General features: G+C 35.5%; 1 protein-coding gene and 1 long non-coding RNA gene across 3 annotated transcripts in view; both read right to left on the minus strand.

Moving 5' to 3' along the window:
- Window positions 1–5,013, minus strand: part of ARL3 (ARF like GTPase 3) — a 34,665-nt gene extending 29,652 nt beyond the window's left edge. For both annotated transcript variants that reach the window (XM_070945970.1, XM_070945971.1), the window contains exon 1: window positions 4,940–5,013. In XM_070945970.1, coding sequence (XP_070802071.1) covers window positions 4,940–4,942 — 3 coding nt within the window. In that variant the 5' untranslated portion in view covers window positions 4,943–5,013. The remainder of the gene's footprint in view (window positions 1–4,939) is intronic.
- A 9,746-nt stretch (window positions 5,014–14,759) lies between these two features.
- LOC139318506 (uncharacterized) overlaps window positions 14,760–14,964 on the minus strand; it is a 76,524-nt gene continuing 76,319 nt past the window's right edge. Inside the window, exon 3 of the long non-coding RNA XR_011600514.1 lies at window positions 14,760–14,959. This is a non-coding gene — a long non-coding RNA (uncharacterized lncRNA). The remainder of the gene's footprint in view (window positions 14,960–14,964) is intronic.

Genomic DNA, 14,964 nt, shown 5'->3' on the forward strand with positions numbered 1-14,964 from the left:
AATAGTCATCACTACTCAAAAATTTTATTTAGGTTTTAGCTTTTAATTAGGATACCCTATTTCACTTATGGCAATTCTGTGCATTTATTTGATCCCATAAGCATCTCAAAATGGTATACAAGGGAAACTCCCTTTGTTCCCATGAAACAATTCTGTGATGTAGATTGTACTGACAAAGAATGACTGCTCAAAGCAACTTAGTAAGTTTCCACAATAAGGTTGGATCTGAATTGTAATCTCTCTAACCTAACCCCAAACCTTAGTGAATATACTTCACTGGTTATAAGGAACACAGAGAAAAAAATCCTATATAAATATTAATTTTGGTCACAATTTTAACACAAATAAACCTCTAATATAATTACTCCCATTTAAGTAAATATTAACTGAAAGTGCTAAAACATGTCAGTTGCAAGATCTACAGAAAAAAAAGATTAAAAGATTGACCTCTATTTAAACCATTTTCAACACCTATTTAGATTTTGCAGTCCTCCTAAAGAGGAATCTATTTTTTTCTATGATATACTGGTTTTATTGAAATACAGCTCATTTTCTATAGTTATATAGCACTTCACTGCACACTTTAAAATTTATTTCATAGCTGTTATTTTATCTTGACTGGATAATTTTTATCTTTATTTTGCAAGAACCGATGTGGTGTACTAGTTGTAGATGCTGGGTTAAGAGTGAAAAAACCCAGATTAGATATCCCTGAAGTGTAGAAACTAGCTGTATGATCATGTGCTTCACTTGTCCTCTCAGACCAAATTAGCATCAGCCTCTGTTTGATAAATTTCATGCATTGATAACTGTTGATAAAAACTAGGCAAACAAATGGTACTTTTAAAAAATCTGTTTTGTTTTCAGAAAGGAAATATACAAATTAATTTTTACCTAATTTTTCATAAACTCAATTAGCTTATTTTACTCACAATATAAAAGCCACAAGCCTATCAAAGGACATTTTTTCTCTGGGACCATTGTACATTTAAATTAAATTAGCAACAGAATAATGTTCAATGTAAGCAAACAGTTTTTCAGATCCATGGATGTAGGAAGTCAACATTCTCAGTAGCATATAATTACCATATATAAAGCTTCTAGTGACGGGGTATCAATTGTGAAATACCAGAAAAACTTAAGAAGATAAATTATTTATACAGATAGGTATCAGGGATATTTTTGGTAAGTGGGAGATATTTTTTGAAGGGCATTACTAACACCATTTTGTTAATTTTGAAGATGGTATAACCAAAAACTACCTAATGGGAAAAATCAGTGCGATTTATCCATTTCATAGCATATTTATGTTTGAGGAATACTTTGTAAGAAATATTTATTTTCAAATTATAATCCATGTCAACTAATACAGAAACAGAATCTGATAAGAGTGCAAGAGAAAAAAGTAAAAAATAGAGAATGAATTCTTTTAGGTCAAATATAGCCTTTCTAGCACAATGACCTGTTTTCTTTACGGCTGGCCTACTGGAATGGCCTATTTGATAGGTCAAAGAAGGAAATGATAGCAATATATCCTCTCTAACAGCTTTCAAGTAATTAATATTCAGGGGGACCCATATCAGATCTTGGAAATAGGATATAGCTGGTATTATTTAGAGTCATTATAAGATTTAACAATTAATGACAAGATTAATGACTAATCTTTTATAGTTGACAAGCACCTCATCCTGTGATAACTGCATAGCTTAAAATTATGTGCTATGTGAAGAATTGCTTTCTTTTCTCTAACCTGCTTCAATTATTACTGAAGTTACTTTTCCTGCACTTATTCCAATTGTTCAACATCCTCTTTTTAAATAATTAGAGCCAGAATTGTACAGAACTCTAAAGGTGGTCACATCACAGATTTGTCTGAAGTATATTATTGGTAATTTAATTTTCAGTATCTTTCACAAAGAATTCAATTTTTATTATTTGACATACATTTCATGGGTTCTCTAAATTGCAGATAATTGGGTGAAACTGTTTAAAATATGTCAAACTTTTCAAAAAATATCTATTTATTTTTTAAATTTAATTTGAATATCACTATTTGCCTTAGATTTTCAGAGTCCTTTTCTGAAAACAGACTTTCTGAAAAGAAACAAATGATAACTCTTCATGATATAAGGAATACATTCAGCTTCTCTGCAAATTTAAGCATATTTTAAATGCCTTATTCCTATCCTTTTCCATAAAATAGATTTAGTATAAGATTCTTTTTCGGTTTACTTCATGGTTTCTTTGCGAAATAACTAAATTTCTGCAAAAAATCTTTCTTAGTATTTAGGCCTCGAGTTTAAGCTTATAAAGCAGGCTTCCTCAGTCTGGTGTCCTCCACATTTGAGATGACAAATTGCAAAAAGTACAAATAAGTTGGAATTGTTGTCCCACTACCTGGGGAAATTATCATCTGGAAACTAGCTCCTGGCACACAATATCCTTTGTGGTGACCTTGTTCCAATTTCTGATGATGATTAATGTAAAATAAAAGGGAACATATTTATTTTCTCTTCACACAGATGTTCCGCTCAGCTTCATATGTACTTACTTATTTTAACACATGGTCACCTCATGCTTGCACAATTTAAATTTTAAAGATCTAAACCAGAGTATCTACTTCTAAATACAGATTCTTTTTTAGTATGAAGTGAATACTATGCTGAATATTAAGTACAAATAATGAACATTAGAAGCTCATAGACATGCTTTAAATGAAGATGGTCCAAAGTTTAATTCCTTGGCATCTTCAAGTAGAGCTGGAAGACCTTCTGGCTGAAATACTGGAGAAACACAAGGTTTATGCAGGTTGAATCTGTAGAAATCAAGCTGAGGGAAGTAAAATGCATGAAGTAGACCCCAATGATGCTAAGGCTGGAATGTATAACATCATTAATTTTCACATAGCAGCATAGATGAACAAAGTAAGGATGGCAAAGACTGCTACAGATTGTAGGAGACTATGAAGGTTTGGGTATTTTCTACCAAGATCATGCATCTATTCTTTAAAGGAAAATCCAAAAAAACTCAAATTATTCTACAAAAAGCTCTAGATATATTGATATTTCATCAGGATTCACTGAAATAAAATCTTAGCGCAAAAAGGAGAAAATTGAATTCTTCAATTATACAAAATATTTTTTATTAAGGAGCTGGACCACTGGCCAGTCAAGTTGTTCTTGCTCAGCTAGTTCTCCCATTTCATCCCAAGAAAATATTGTAAAGAGATTTTTTCCCCCCTGTTAAATCATATCTGATTCTCAGAGACTGCCTGGATTAAGTCTCTGCAGTTTTCTTGGCAAGGTTTTTCAGAAGTGGTTTGTCATTGACTTCTTCCTAGGGCTGAGAGAAATGGATTGTCCCAAGTCCCCTAGCTGGCTTTGTGCCCAAGGCCAGATTACAACGTACTTTCCTGGTTTCTAATCTGATACCTTGCTTAGATAACCAACATATCCACACTAAATGGAACGTACAGAATATACATATAAGAACTAAAGAAGCTGCTGTTCCAATACTTATTATGTCCTATCCTAATGTCCCTGACTACTATGGAAGAGAGACAGGAGCTTTATTTTAGAGGGACATTAAGGGACAATTTCTCATTCATCCTAAATTACAGAAAACTGATATTTTGGGTTTATGGAATCTAATTTATTTTTTTACCAGATTTCTAAGATCCATAAACCTCTTTGTTTTCTAGGGCATACATTTATGCCCATAGGATTGCTTTTAGTAGCAAAACTGAAAGGAGTTTGATCTTTCCATTCTAATATTCTCTCCCAAATGCCTCTTCTTTATTTCAGCAGCATAATCAGAAATTGCTGCCAAACTATTTTAGCTCACCAAAGACATACTATTAAATACCACCCAGAGTTGCTGAGAGTCAGGCAGCATATAAATTTAATAAATTGCTATTATTAAATATTATTCTAGCGCTCCTCCATTCACAAGCAAAAGAACAGCAATTACCCTGTATCACATTTGCTCCCTCGCTTTCTCCTCTCCCTGCCCCTCAATTCTGTTCAGAATGTGACAGCAGGATTACATAAAGTGTACAATCCCTCTGCCTATCACTAATTTAGCGTGATAAAAGGAAACCTCTAATCTGATACCTAATGGGCTTTTAAATACATATCATGTTCTGGATGCAGTCTAGTTGGGCAATTTCAAAATTGGCCACCTATGGCATATAATCAAAAGAAAATCTCTGGGTATTAGAATCAGAAAAATATCCCTTTTCTTTGTAACATTAAAAATAACTCTGGAAAGATGCTTTTAAACACTATTTTTCAGACACTTTTGCATCTTAAGGGGAAAAAACGACAGGACTCCTGAGCCTTTCCACTTCTAAAATGGGTCAGTTCGTCCCCAAGAGACTCCAGGTTACAAAGGCTAAACTCCTCAGCAGTCACGTGCCTCTACAAGATTAAGAAACTGTCTTTTGAATGCCACCAGTTCAATGCCACAGATAGAAACGATCGCCATATGAACCGGGGCTTCGCAGTAAATCACATAAATGAATAGTGAATCCTGATTTCAGCCTCTTTGAACAGCTCCAAAGAGCTCAGTACAGTAGATAAGCACATGGGATGTACACACGCTAAAACGAGCGAAAAGCCCTATTCCTGGAACACTTTTACCGTTCAACCTCAACCTCCTCTTCCTAGTAGTCATTTTGAACAGTTTCTCCAAACAGAGACACAGGGGACCATTCACGCTCCCCCCCCATCGCCCCCCTTTTATTTTATTCAGGCCCATTCAACCACTTCCATCGCTTTGGACCGGCCTCCCCTCGGTACTAAGCACTCCGTTCCCGAGGAACGGTTTTCTTCCACAACCATCGGCACCAGGAATTGGAGTGGGTGGGGGGGCAACCATAATTCACCCTCCCCGGCCTCCTCCGTCCCCGGCTTTCTCCCCCTTCCAATCTCACACTCACCATCCTCTACGCGGCTCTCGGTTACCATGGGCAACTGCGGCAGGCGCGTGCGCACTGCATCCCTCTTACGTAGAACGTCCGTCCCGGGTGCTCTCTGGGCGGTCCAAAGTGAAGGAGGGGCTTGACTCCAGAAACACCGCCCACTGGCTTCTTCTTTTTTTTAAAAAAAAAAAAATCACGTTCCGTTCAGCGCATGCGGCTTAAACGAGGGACCAGCACATTCTTTCTTGGGTGAAGAGTCTTTGGATTGGTTGCGAAGGGCCACGCGTCCCAACTATTAGGGGGCGGAGAGATTAGGGGGAAAAATTAGTGATTACCCATGTGCTTTCAAGGGAAAGGCGTGTGTCTTGCCGAGTGGTGCTTGGCCAGTTACAGGTAGGAGTTTGAAATAGAAAGACTATGCGGAATAAGTGCTTGTCTTTCAACCTGACAAGGGAGGAGGGAATGAGAAGGGACACAAAAGGCTCGCTTCTGGCGTTAGTGGAAAAGTGGCTGTAGAGTTTTCTGATAGTTAGGAATGAAAGAATGGTGGCAGAATGAAGGGGGAATTCAGAGTCCTACTCAGCAGAGAAATATGGTAGTCACCCAAACTCCAGGTTGACTTTCATAAACTTTCTGCTTTTAAGTAAATTAATTGGTAGACCTACAGTTGCCAAAACGATTAACGCCCATCTCGGTGTTGTGTTGGACTGCAGCAACCCATAACTTGAGGACATAAATTTAGGAAATTACTGTCCGTCACTTAGGTTCAGCGAATATAAAAACTGGAGGGGGAGTGAAGCATAACTGATTTAGGGCTCTAAAGGTAGATTGTTGTAGAAGGAGCCATTTCGAATGGGAAAGATGTAAAATCAAGCCAGGTCTTGAGTGGTAAATGATTCATGCTGGTATTGCTTTGAAGATAAATCTCAGAGTACTGTAATGTGAAGGATTTGCGCACACAAGCAATGGCCTGCCTGCCATATATTTCAGCATATCAACCAAGTTGTCCTGGGTTTTTGTTTTTTTTTGCCTTCTCCATAATTACCTACATTCTCTGAATACTTTTATTTTTATTTTATTTTATTTTATTTTGAATTTGTATACCGCCCTTCTCCCTGAGGACTCAGGGCGGTGAGGTTTATACAGGTTTATACAGCTGTGATAGCTAATAAATATATATTATGCAGTGGTACATATTAATGTTAAAAGAAATATAGCTTTGCTTATACCCTGCATTTGTTCCACAAAAATAGCATACATCAGGTCCCCAAATCCTTTTTTGTAGCTCCTTGGTGCTCTCTAAATTGGGTTGTTTTCTTGCAGAGGTTTCTGCTAACACTGATGATTATGTAGTTTGGGTAATGAAACCTGTGCAAGAAAACACCCAAGCTCAGAAAGCACCATCTGGATATTTACCAGACTTCTTTAAACTTCAGCACATTATTGTGTTACATGTTCTCAGATTGTGCCCTGAGTTATGAAAGTTAAGAACAAAGTAGTAAATGACTTCTTTTTTCTCATCTACTAAAATTTAGTTTCAATGAACTATTCCTCTCAAATGCTTTAAGTGGCATTTGAGTAATGGAGGCTGATCAAACTGATATGCTGGCACAGAATGCCTGATCTTTCAAGAAATTAAATATTTTGCAGTCCAGCAATAATGAAAAGAAGTTGTCCAATTGGCTAAGGATGTATAACTTTGCCAATAGAAATATTAGAAAGTTGAAAACAGGAAACCTGAGAAAGCAAAGAATGAGGCAACATAGAATTTTTTTTAATGGGTTCATAAAAAAGAGAAGATGGGGCAGTGGGCAAAGAAGTATAGAATCAGGGTGCTTGTTCTAAACACTTTGGAGTGAAATATATAGTAGGAAGGACAGACAAAAATGCAGGTTGGGTGAGATAAAGAACCTACCTTTAACTACTGCAAAAGATATTTGTTTACTGAGCTCAAAAATTAATGTATTGATTCCTGGGGGTAGTTAGTATAAATGTGTTTCTAGTATTGAAATAATGACGGTGGAAAGGCTTTCTTCATCTTGGTGGCCAGAGATGTTCAAGAAGCTAAGGATGACAACTCTGCTTATACTCTCCAGAATGTGGGATTGCTCTTTAAATTGATATTTCCATTAAATTTTCCACCATTACATGAAAATATTTTTGCCTAAGAATTCATGGCCAGCTATGAACTTTATGACAATATGTGCACATTTAAATTGGTCCTATGATGGCATATCAGCAACATTTCACTCTCTATTTTTCATTCTGTCACATTGTTGGAAGAGTTGGAAGATGTTGTGGTAACACCTCCCAATCATTTAGTAGTTGTTATTCTAAGTAATTTAACATCACTCATTCTATATTATTTATTAATTTAATATTTCAGTCATCTTTCATGTTTATGCTCTTTAAAAATATACTCAAAATTATGAATGTGTATGAAATACCATTAGTCCAATGCTGATTGTTTCAAGACACCAAGTTTATTTCTTCTACTGAAAAAATGAATTACAGATAGTCCGTGACTTACAACAATTTATTTAGTGACTGTTCACAGTTACAACAGCACTGAAAAAAGTGACTTATGACAATTTTTCACACTTATGACCATTGCAGCATCCCCATGGTCACATGGTTTATATTCAGATGCTTGAAAACTGACTCACATTTATGATGATTGCAGTGTCGTGGGGTCATGTCATCAACTTCTGCAAACTTCTGACAAGCAAAGTCAATGGGCAAATCAGATTCACTTAACTGTGTTACTAATTTAACAAATGCAATGATTCAGTTAATAAATGTAACAAGAAAAGTCATAAAATGGGGCAAAACTCACTTATCAAATTTGCACATAAATTTTGGTCTCAATTGTGGTCATAAGTTGAGGACTATTTGCATTTTGTGTGGTTTTTTTTTAAACCACTTACCAATCTATAGACAAATGTCTCATTCTATGGTATTGGGTTTACCATTAAGTCTCAGTACATCAAGTTTTTCAGATCAGCTTTGCTCTTTATTCTCAGTGTTGGTTTAAGGGTGATGACACAAAATATTATTTTGCAAGGATGAAGCTGATTGGTTTTTGCAATATACAGGGCTAGCTATTATGCAGCTACTCCAGCAGAGCTAACTTAAAATTTGGTAGGGGAGGGAACTTCAAGAGAACCTGTTACTTGACCAAATCCTGGTCTTTGCTTTGGACAAGATGAGGAGAGGGGCTGTTTCTCCATCTTTTTTCCCCACTTTTCTTCCTGTCTTGTTAAAAACAATGCAGTTATGAAGGAAAATTGCTGCAGGTGTTAGTTGGGGACATGTTTTACTGGCAGTTTGAATCATCAGGGAATTTTGGCTCAACTTAAGACCCCCCTGAACATTGAAAAAAGAATGGAAGATTTCTCAGCAGCATTAAAATATTACCCCAGAGAACATTCTAAGTGAACATGTCAGTATACCAGGAAGAATCAAATCAATGATCTTTTCAGTATGGTTAATCTCATTCGATTTCAAGGTTGACTCAGCCTTCCATCCTTCCGAGGTGGGTGAAATGAGGACTCAAATTGTTGGGGGCAATATGCTGACTCTGTAAACTGCTTAGAGAGGGCTGTAAAGTAGTATATAAGTCTAAGTACGATTGCTATTTCAAATCACTATGAAAAATGCTATAGAAGTTGTAGATTAGTTAAGGTTTCAGGGAAAGAAACCGGTATATGAATAACTCCATATGTGACCAGATACAAACTGGTTTCACATTTTATCTTAAATGTAATGAGTCGTTTTTTATCCACCTCCCTTTTGGCAGCCTATTTAGAAACAATTGAAAGGGACCACAAGTGTTAGAAGTCAAATATTTTTTTTAAATGACCAAACAAGAGTAGGGTGATACATGGAGTTATTCAGTGCTCCGGATTTGATTCAGAAGAAATCCTCAAGAATGCATGAGAGATCCTGCTTGTGACTCATTAAAGCAGATGGATCTGTTTCTATGGTTGTGCAATTGCAGATTTAATGAATTGCCAAATTTCCTTCCATCTGAAATACCTCTTCCTAATCAGATCCAAAACATCATATTCCCAATGCATAATATTTAAATGAGACTGAAGTATGGTAGTGTGTTACATCTAGGGAGTAAATATATTCCCACTCAGTTGTAATGGTGACTGTGGTTTTTCTGTTGCAGAATGAAACCTGTTTTCTTTGACTTTCGCTTGTAATGACGTATATATGTCATTGAATCCATTGCTAAGTCCAGGCAAATCTTTCAGGAAAATTGTCTATATGTTTATGCTACTTAATGTATGTTTTATTTCTTAAATAAATATGATAATTTCTTTCTGAGATATTGTTCCTGGCATGGAAAGGAAGAATACTTTAATTGTCAGAAACTATTGGTATTTTACATGCTTACATCTACAAATAGAAGGACTTAGTTGTTCTTGAGTTCAAACCTGCGTGATAAATTATTTCTATAGCCAAAGGGGATAAAGTTATACATTGTATCATGTAAGATTCATTGATCAAATTCCAAGAAGGAATTTATATGTTTAAGCAGATTTTGTGTGTATTTTCAGATCCCTCAAAACATCTTGATCCTGGTCATAGATTAACCACCATTGCTGACAATCTACCTTTAACTGACTAGAATTCCTCTTTGGCACTTAACGAGGTACTGTACGTATTCTCAGGCACCATCTTCCAGTTAACCAGTTGGATTCAAAATAATATACAGGACATAAAAACATAGTTGCTGTGTTCTTATAACATACTGTGCCTAAATCAAATTATGGTTTAAATTCCACACAACACTGAGTCATAAACTATCTAATTGCCATTTAGCCTTACGTAATGTGTTGAGCAAACCTAGTCAATATAAATATTGTAAGTTCACATTTGTAGGAATTATTGGATTTGGAGAAGGATTTGCTCAGCCCCATAAATAGGAGATCCACAGTTGGTGATGCAAACCATATAGCTTTTAGTATTTTAGTTCTCAGTTCCATGTACAAAATTGGATATCAATCTATGTATAGTATTCAAATATGGGATTGCAGTGAGGCGACCCTTTCTGTTTTGTGATATTCCAATTTATTTTACAGATTTAAATATGATATAATTAAATAATCAGTGCTTCCTTTCTGCTCTCAGTGTCTAGCCCCTCTTTCTATCAGTTTTCAGTCCTGTGGTCAAAGTCCTTTATATTTATGTTGATTTCTGGAGTTCTGTACCTGTAGTTTTAGTTATCTACTTAAGAGAGTGTGCTGTCCATTAACAAAAGGAGTTGAATATTTACTTAGCAGTCAAGGGCATTTAGTTCTATTTTTCACTAGTCTTTTGAGATCTAATTATTTTGTAACAAAAAGCTAACCTGTACACTTGCTGAGTAAGATAACTCGATTTAAACTGCCTGTTAAAAGTTTTGCACATTTTTACTATGAATATTTAAAAATCTTACATATATTCTGGTTGAAGAAGGGAGTGTTTTTGTTGTCCTGATTCTCAACAGAATGACTCACTAAAGAACTCAGAACTTTCACCTAACTATAGTATAATCTATTGTGAGTATTAGGAAAAATTCAGAATATTTTTTTAAAAATGTAAGCTACATTTTGTTTTAAGTGAAATTTTTGCTTTTTCACCACAGTAAAATGAACTTTGGTTTACAAATCTTTCCCACATTCTTGACATTGCAGCTGCTCTTGATATTCTTCTTCCAACCATGTCAAAAACAAAATCAGCATGTTCTGCCCTATCTTCTTTTGTGTTTTCTTGATTACATGGAGTAATTTGTGGTTAAGATGTTGAATTAGAGTAAAATATGACCTTATTTTTCATCTGAGCATAGCACTCTAAATCCTTTTATTACCTGTTATCATAACTGCTTTGTATGGCAAGTCTGTTATTCCCATATATTAGCTTGTTCCAACTTGGTCTCTTCTTGACAAGCAACAAATTTTGCACCCAAGGGTGGTGTTGATCCAATGTAGCCAGGGTGGGGGTGAGGGGACCAGACTGAGTAAAGTGTTGTACACAATAAAATAAAACTAAATTTTGTCAAAGTTCATTCAAGTGTTCGTAAGAGAATAAAAGCAGAACAAAAACTATTCATTTTATCGGTTTATTCATCTGTGCTTCAAAGGTGGAAATAAACAATATAAAGAGTTCTATTGTCTCAAATTGCTTTGTGAATTTAATAGAAAAACATCTAATAAAGCTTTCAGTGGTGACTTTTCACACACAATAGTTTAGAATGTGTGAACTATTAAATGGTATCCCACGTTAGCAAGTATTTTAACTAAAATTCCAGGTTTATATAAAATGTGCCAGTAAATCAACGAAATAAGAATTTTCTCATGGCTGTAATTCAGCCCTGATAGCTTCCCACAGAGTGTCTCCCTCACAAATTGCAACATTCTCTGCTTATTTGTGAACCCTGCCTTTGTGATTTATAAACTGTGGTTTAGCAAGATAAGTTAAATAGTGCTTCTTTCACAGCCCAGTAAGCTTGTTGCTGCAGACAATTTTTAAATAATTTTGGTAGTCTTGAATGCCTTTGCCTTGAGAAAAGCTTAAACATTTTGCATGTTGGTTTTTACTATTAAAAATTAGTCTCGAGACATTCCAATGTTTTAAGAACTCCCTTGCATCAGTATTTTAATTATTTTTAGCTTGCCTTTTCTTTAAAACACAAAAAAGATATGGTTGAAACTTCATAAGCAACACCCCCCCCCCAATCTATCTATCTCAGGGGTGTCAAACTCGCGGTGTCACATTGTTGTCACGTGACGTTTCGTGACTTTTTTTTCTTCACTAAACCAGGGGTGGGTGTGACGCATCCGGCCCACAGGCCATGAGTTTGACATACCTGATCTATTTCTTTTTCTGTTAAAAGATCTTTGTCTTCATCCTGGTTATGACAAAATAGAGGTGAGTTTTCTTAGAATTAAACCTTTCGAATTGTGCAGATGCAAAATTGTGAAACACTTCTTTTTTATATAATCAGTTGTTTCCAATAATGGCATATTTGGGGGATGCACATATAGAACTGGAATATTATACCTCTAGCAATTAAAAGAAATGGTGTTAGATATTAGTGTATTTTCAGCAATGCTTCATCTTTAAAACAGCTCTACAGTCCAAAGGTGCACTACCCCGACTATAGAAACATTATTTAAATAGCACTGGAGGTATTTACCTCCATTTATTGAATATATATTGCTTAGCACATTGTAAGCCACCCTGAGTCTCCGGAGAAGGGCGGCGTAAAAATCAAATTGAAATTTAAAAATATATATATATATATTCAGATTCGATCTTCCCCATTATTTGAGATCATTTAGAGGAAAAACCATAAGAATAGAATATAATTATAAACAAAAACTAAAAACCCAGTAAAAGACAATAAGTAATATGTTTCAATGAATACATTACATTAAAAAGCCTTTTAAATTGAAGAAATGGCAATAATTATTAAAATTTTAGCAGAACAGTATAGTTTTTACCTATCATCCACACTGAGGGAGCCAACCTGGTCTATCTAGGAAAAAAGTTCCTAAACTCAAGCCTTCTTCTGCAAAAGTCTAGGCCACAAATAACATGATGCATCGGTATCTGCTTTTGGCAAAATGTGTTTTGTGAATCCACATTACAGGCAAAACAACCACTCTGATGCTTGTTCAGCAAACAGTATTTTCAAAAGTCCAGGTTTTGGAAATTTTAAATATAATTATAACTGAAAGGTCCTGCCCCTAAAAGCATAAATCTCTAGGACAGAGGTCTTCAAACTTGGCAGCTTTAAGGCTTGTGGACTTCAACTCCCAGAATTAGCTGGCTGGAGAATTCTGGGAGTTGAAGTCCAAAAGTCTTAAAGCTGCCAAGTTTGGGGACCCCTGCTCTAGGATATGGGACATAAAAGCTGATCTTCACTTCATAATGCAGGCTCTGGCAGATTTATATGAATAGTTTTCAAGATAACTTGGTCCAAGATATATAGGTATGAATAAGCAACTCGGAGAAATTTGGAAATAAATTGGAATTCAGTGAAGTTATTTCAGGACTCATTTTGACATGCATACCAGGTGCTCCTTGCATTAGTTGTTTCTAAATATTTTTCAGGTCCAGGCAATATCCAGCACGTTACAGTAATTTAGAGGAAGGCATGGGTCATTGTAGGATATTAGTCCAGGTAGATTAGGGAAAAGGGGAGACTATATCTGTACCTAAAACTTTAAGCATTATTGCCATTGTCCAAATCTACATAGCAATTTGGAGCTCAAAGAAAACATTCTTAGTTTGCTGCATCAGTTCTTAGAATTTTTAAGATTTCAGAGAATGGATGTGGGATGCATTACTGAATGTTTGCTGAGGACACCAATCAGTAAATATTTATGGTCTGTTTTAACACTGCACTAATTTTGAGGCTGACTGTTGACTATATTTTAAGAGAATGTACATGCAGCATTTCTTAGGAATATGTAACAATTATTTTAGCAGTTTCCATTTGTACTAAGTACCCATTATGGAAAAAACAGGCCAATAAAAATCTGCTTTGAGTGGATAGTATTTTTGAATGACTGAACATACACCCCTGTAATCCAGTTAATACCAAAGTTCATTGCTTGAACAAACATCATATAAGCTAATAATTGGCTTTTCCACATAATTCCCAACACATTCAGTAGCTTTATCAATTACAATATTTCAAATGTCCATGAAATTGAGGTGTTTCTATGAATTATCCATCTTTGGCCATGATTTGATCATGGCTTATCTATCCAGCTTATACCTGATGGGATCCTGTTATTTGGTGCAAAAAAAAAAAAAAAAGCTGCTTTGGATTTTCTAGAATCTTTGTGTCCACCATATTGAAACTAAACTCCTAGGTAATTATTTTTTATTTTATTGCTTTTTAAATTAGTGACAAAAATAAAAAAAAACTCACAAAAATAACATACCATATTTTTCGGACATACTTTTTTGTCTCCCAAAAGGGGATGAAAATGTCTCTCCATGTTATAGACTGAATATTACCAAAGTCCCTCCCACCCCCAACAGTTATTGTTTTGCCTCCACATGCCCCATTTTCGTGCCTTTTGGGGTCTTTTTCAGGCCCATTTTCTGCCCGTTTTCGGGGCTTTTTTCAGCCCATTTTTGAGGGTTTTTTAGTCCATTTTCAAGGCTTTTTTTGGCACATTTTTGAGACTTTTTTGGCCAATTTTTTGGGGGAAAAGGCCTGAAAAAATCCTCAAAAACAGGGTGCAAAAAGCCTTGAAAATGGGTTGGGAAAAGCCTCGAAAACGGGCTGGAAAAAGCCTCGAAAACAGGCTGAAAAAAGCCTTGAAAACAGGCCGGAAAAGCCTCGAAAATGGGCTGAAGAAAGCCTCGAAAACAGCCTGAAAAAAGCCTAGAAAACGGCCCAAAAAGAGCATAGAAAACGGGCAGAAAAAAGCCTTGAAAATGGGCCGAAAAAAGGCTGGAAAAAGCCCCCAAATCACCCAAAAATGGGGCACGCAGAGGTCAAAAACTTTTTGTTGTTGATTTCCTCTTCTAAATTTAGGTGCGACTTATAGTCCGAAAAATATGGTATATTATTAAAGAAATAGAAAACACATAGAATTTTTTAAAAGTGAAAAAAATACAACAAAGAAGGATATAAAAACATTATGTTAACAGTAAATAGTTATTTAATGCAATTATTATTCAAGTACATATATGATTATAACATACAGTATTAGAATAGTTAGTATAGTATAAGTATCGTGTTTTTTAACCTATTGTGTTTTGTAAAAAAATTATATTGATGCTATTTTTATGTGTTACAGTATAGATTCCATGAAATGGTGTATGAAATTGTGACTAAATGCTGGCTGTGCATAGTAAACACAGCTAGTTAATTTGTTCTGGACAAGTGGCAAAGCTTGTAAAGATTTTTGTGAATAAAATTGTACAGTCCGAGGGTGCAGCAGCTGAATTCACCAGCTGTCTTTTGCTGCCTTCCTCTGTTTGGCTTAGCAAGCAAAATTCTCATCTTCTCTCCACACAAATCTGTG

Source organism: Pituophis catenifer, unplaced genomic scaffold, assembly GCF_029215685.1.
Source record: "Pituophis catenifer annectens isolate HBS135680 unplaced genomic scaffold, rPitCat1.0.hap2 SCAF_6, whole genome shotgun sequence".
Taxonomy (NCBI): domain Eukaryota; kingdom Metazoa; phylum Chordata; class Lepidosauria; order Squamata; family Colubridae; genus Pituophis; species Pituophis catenifer.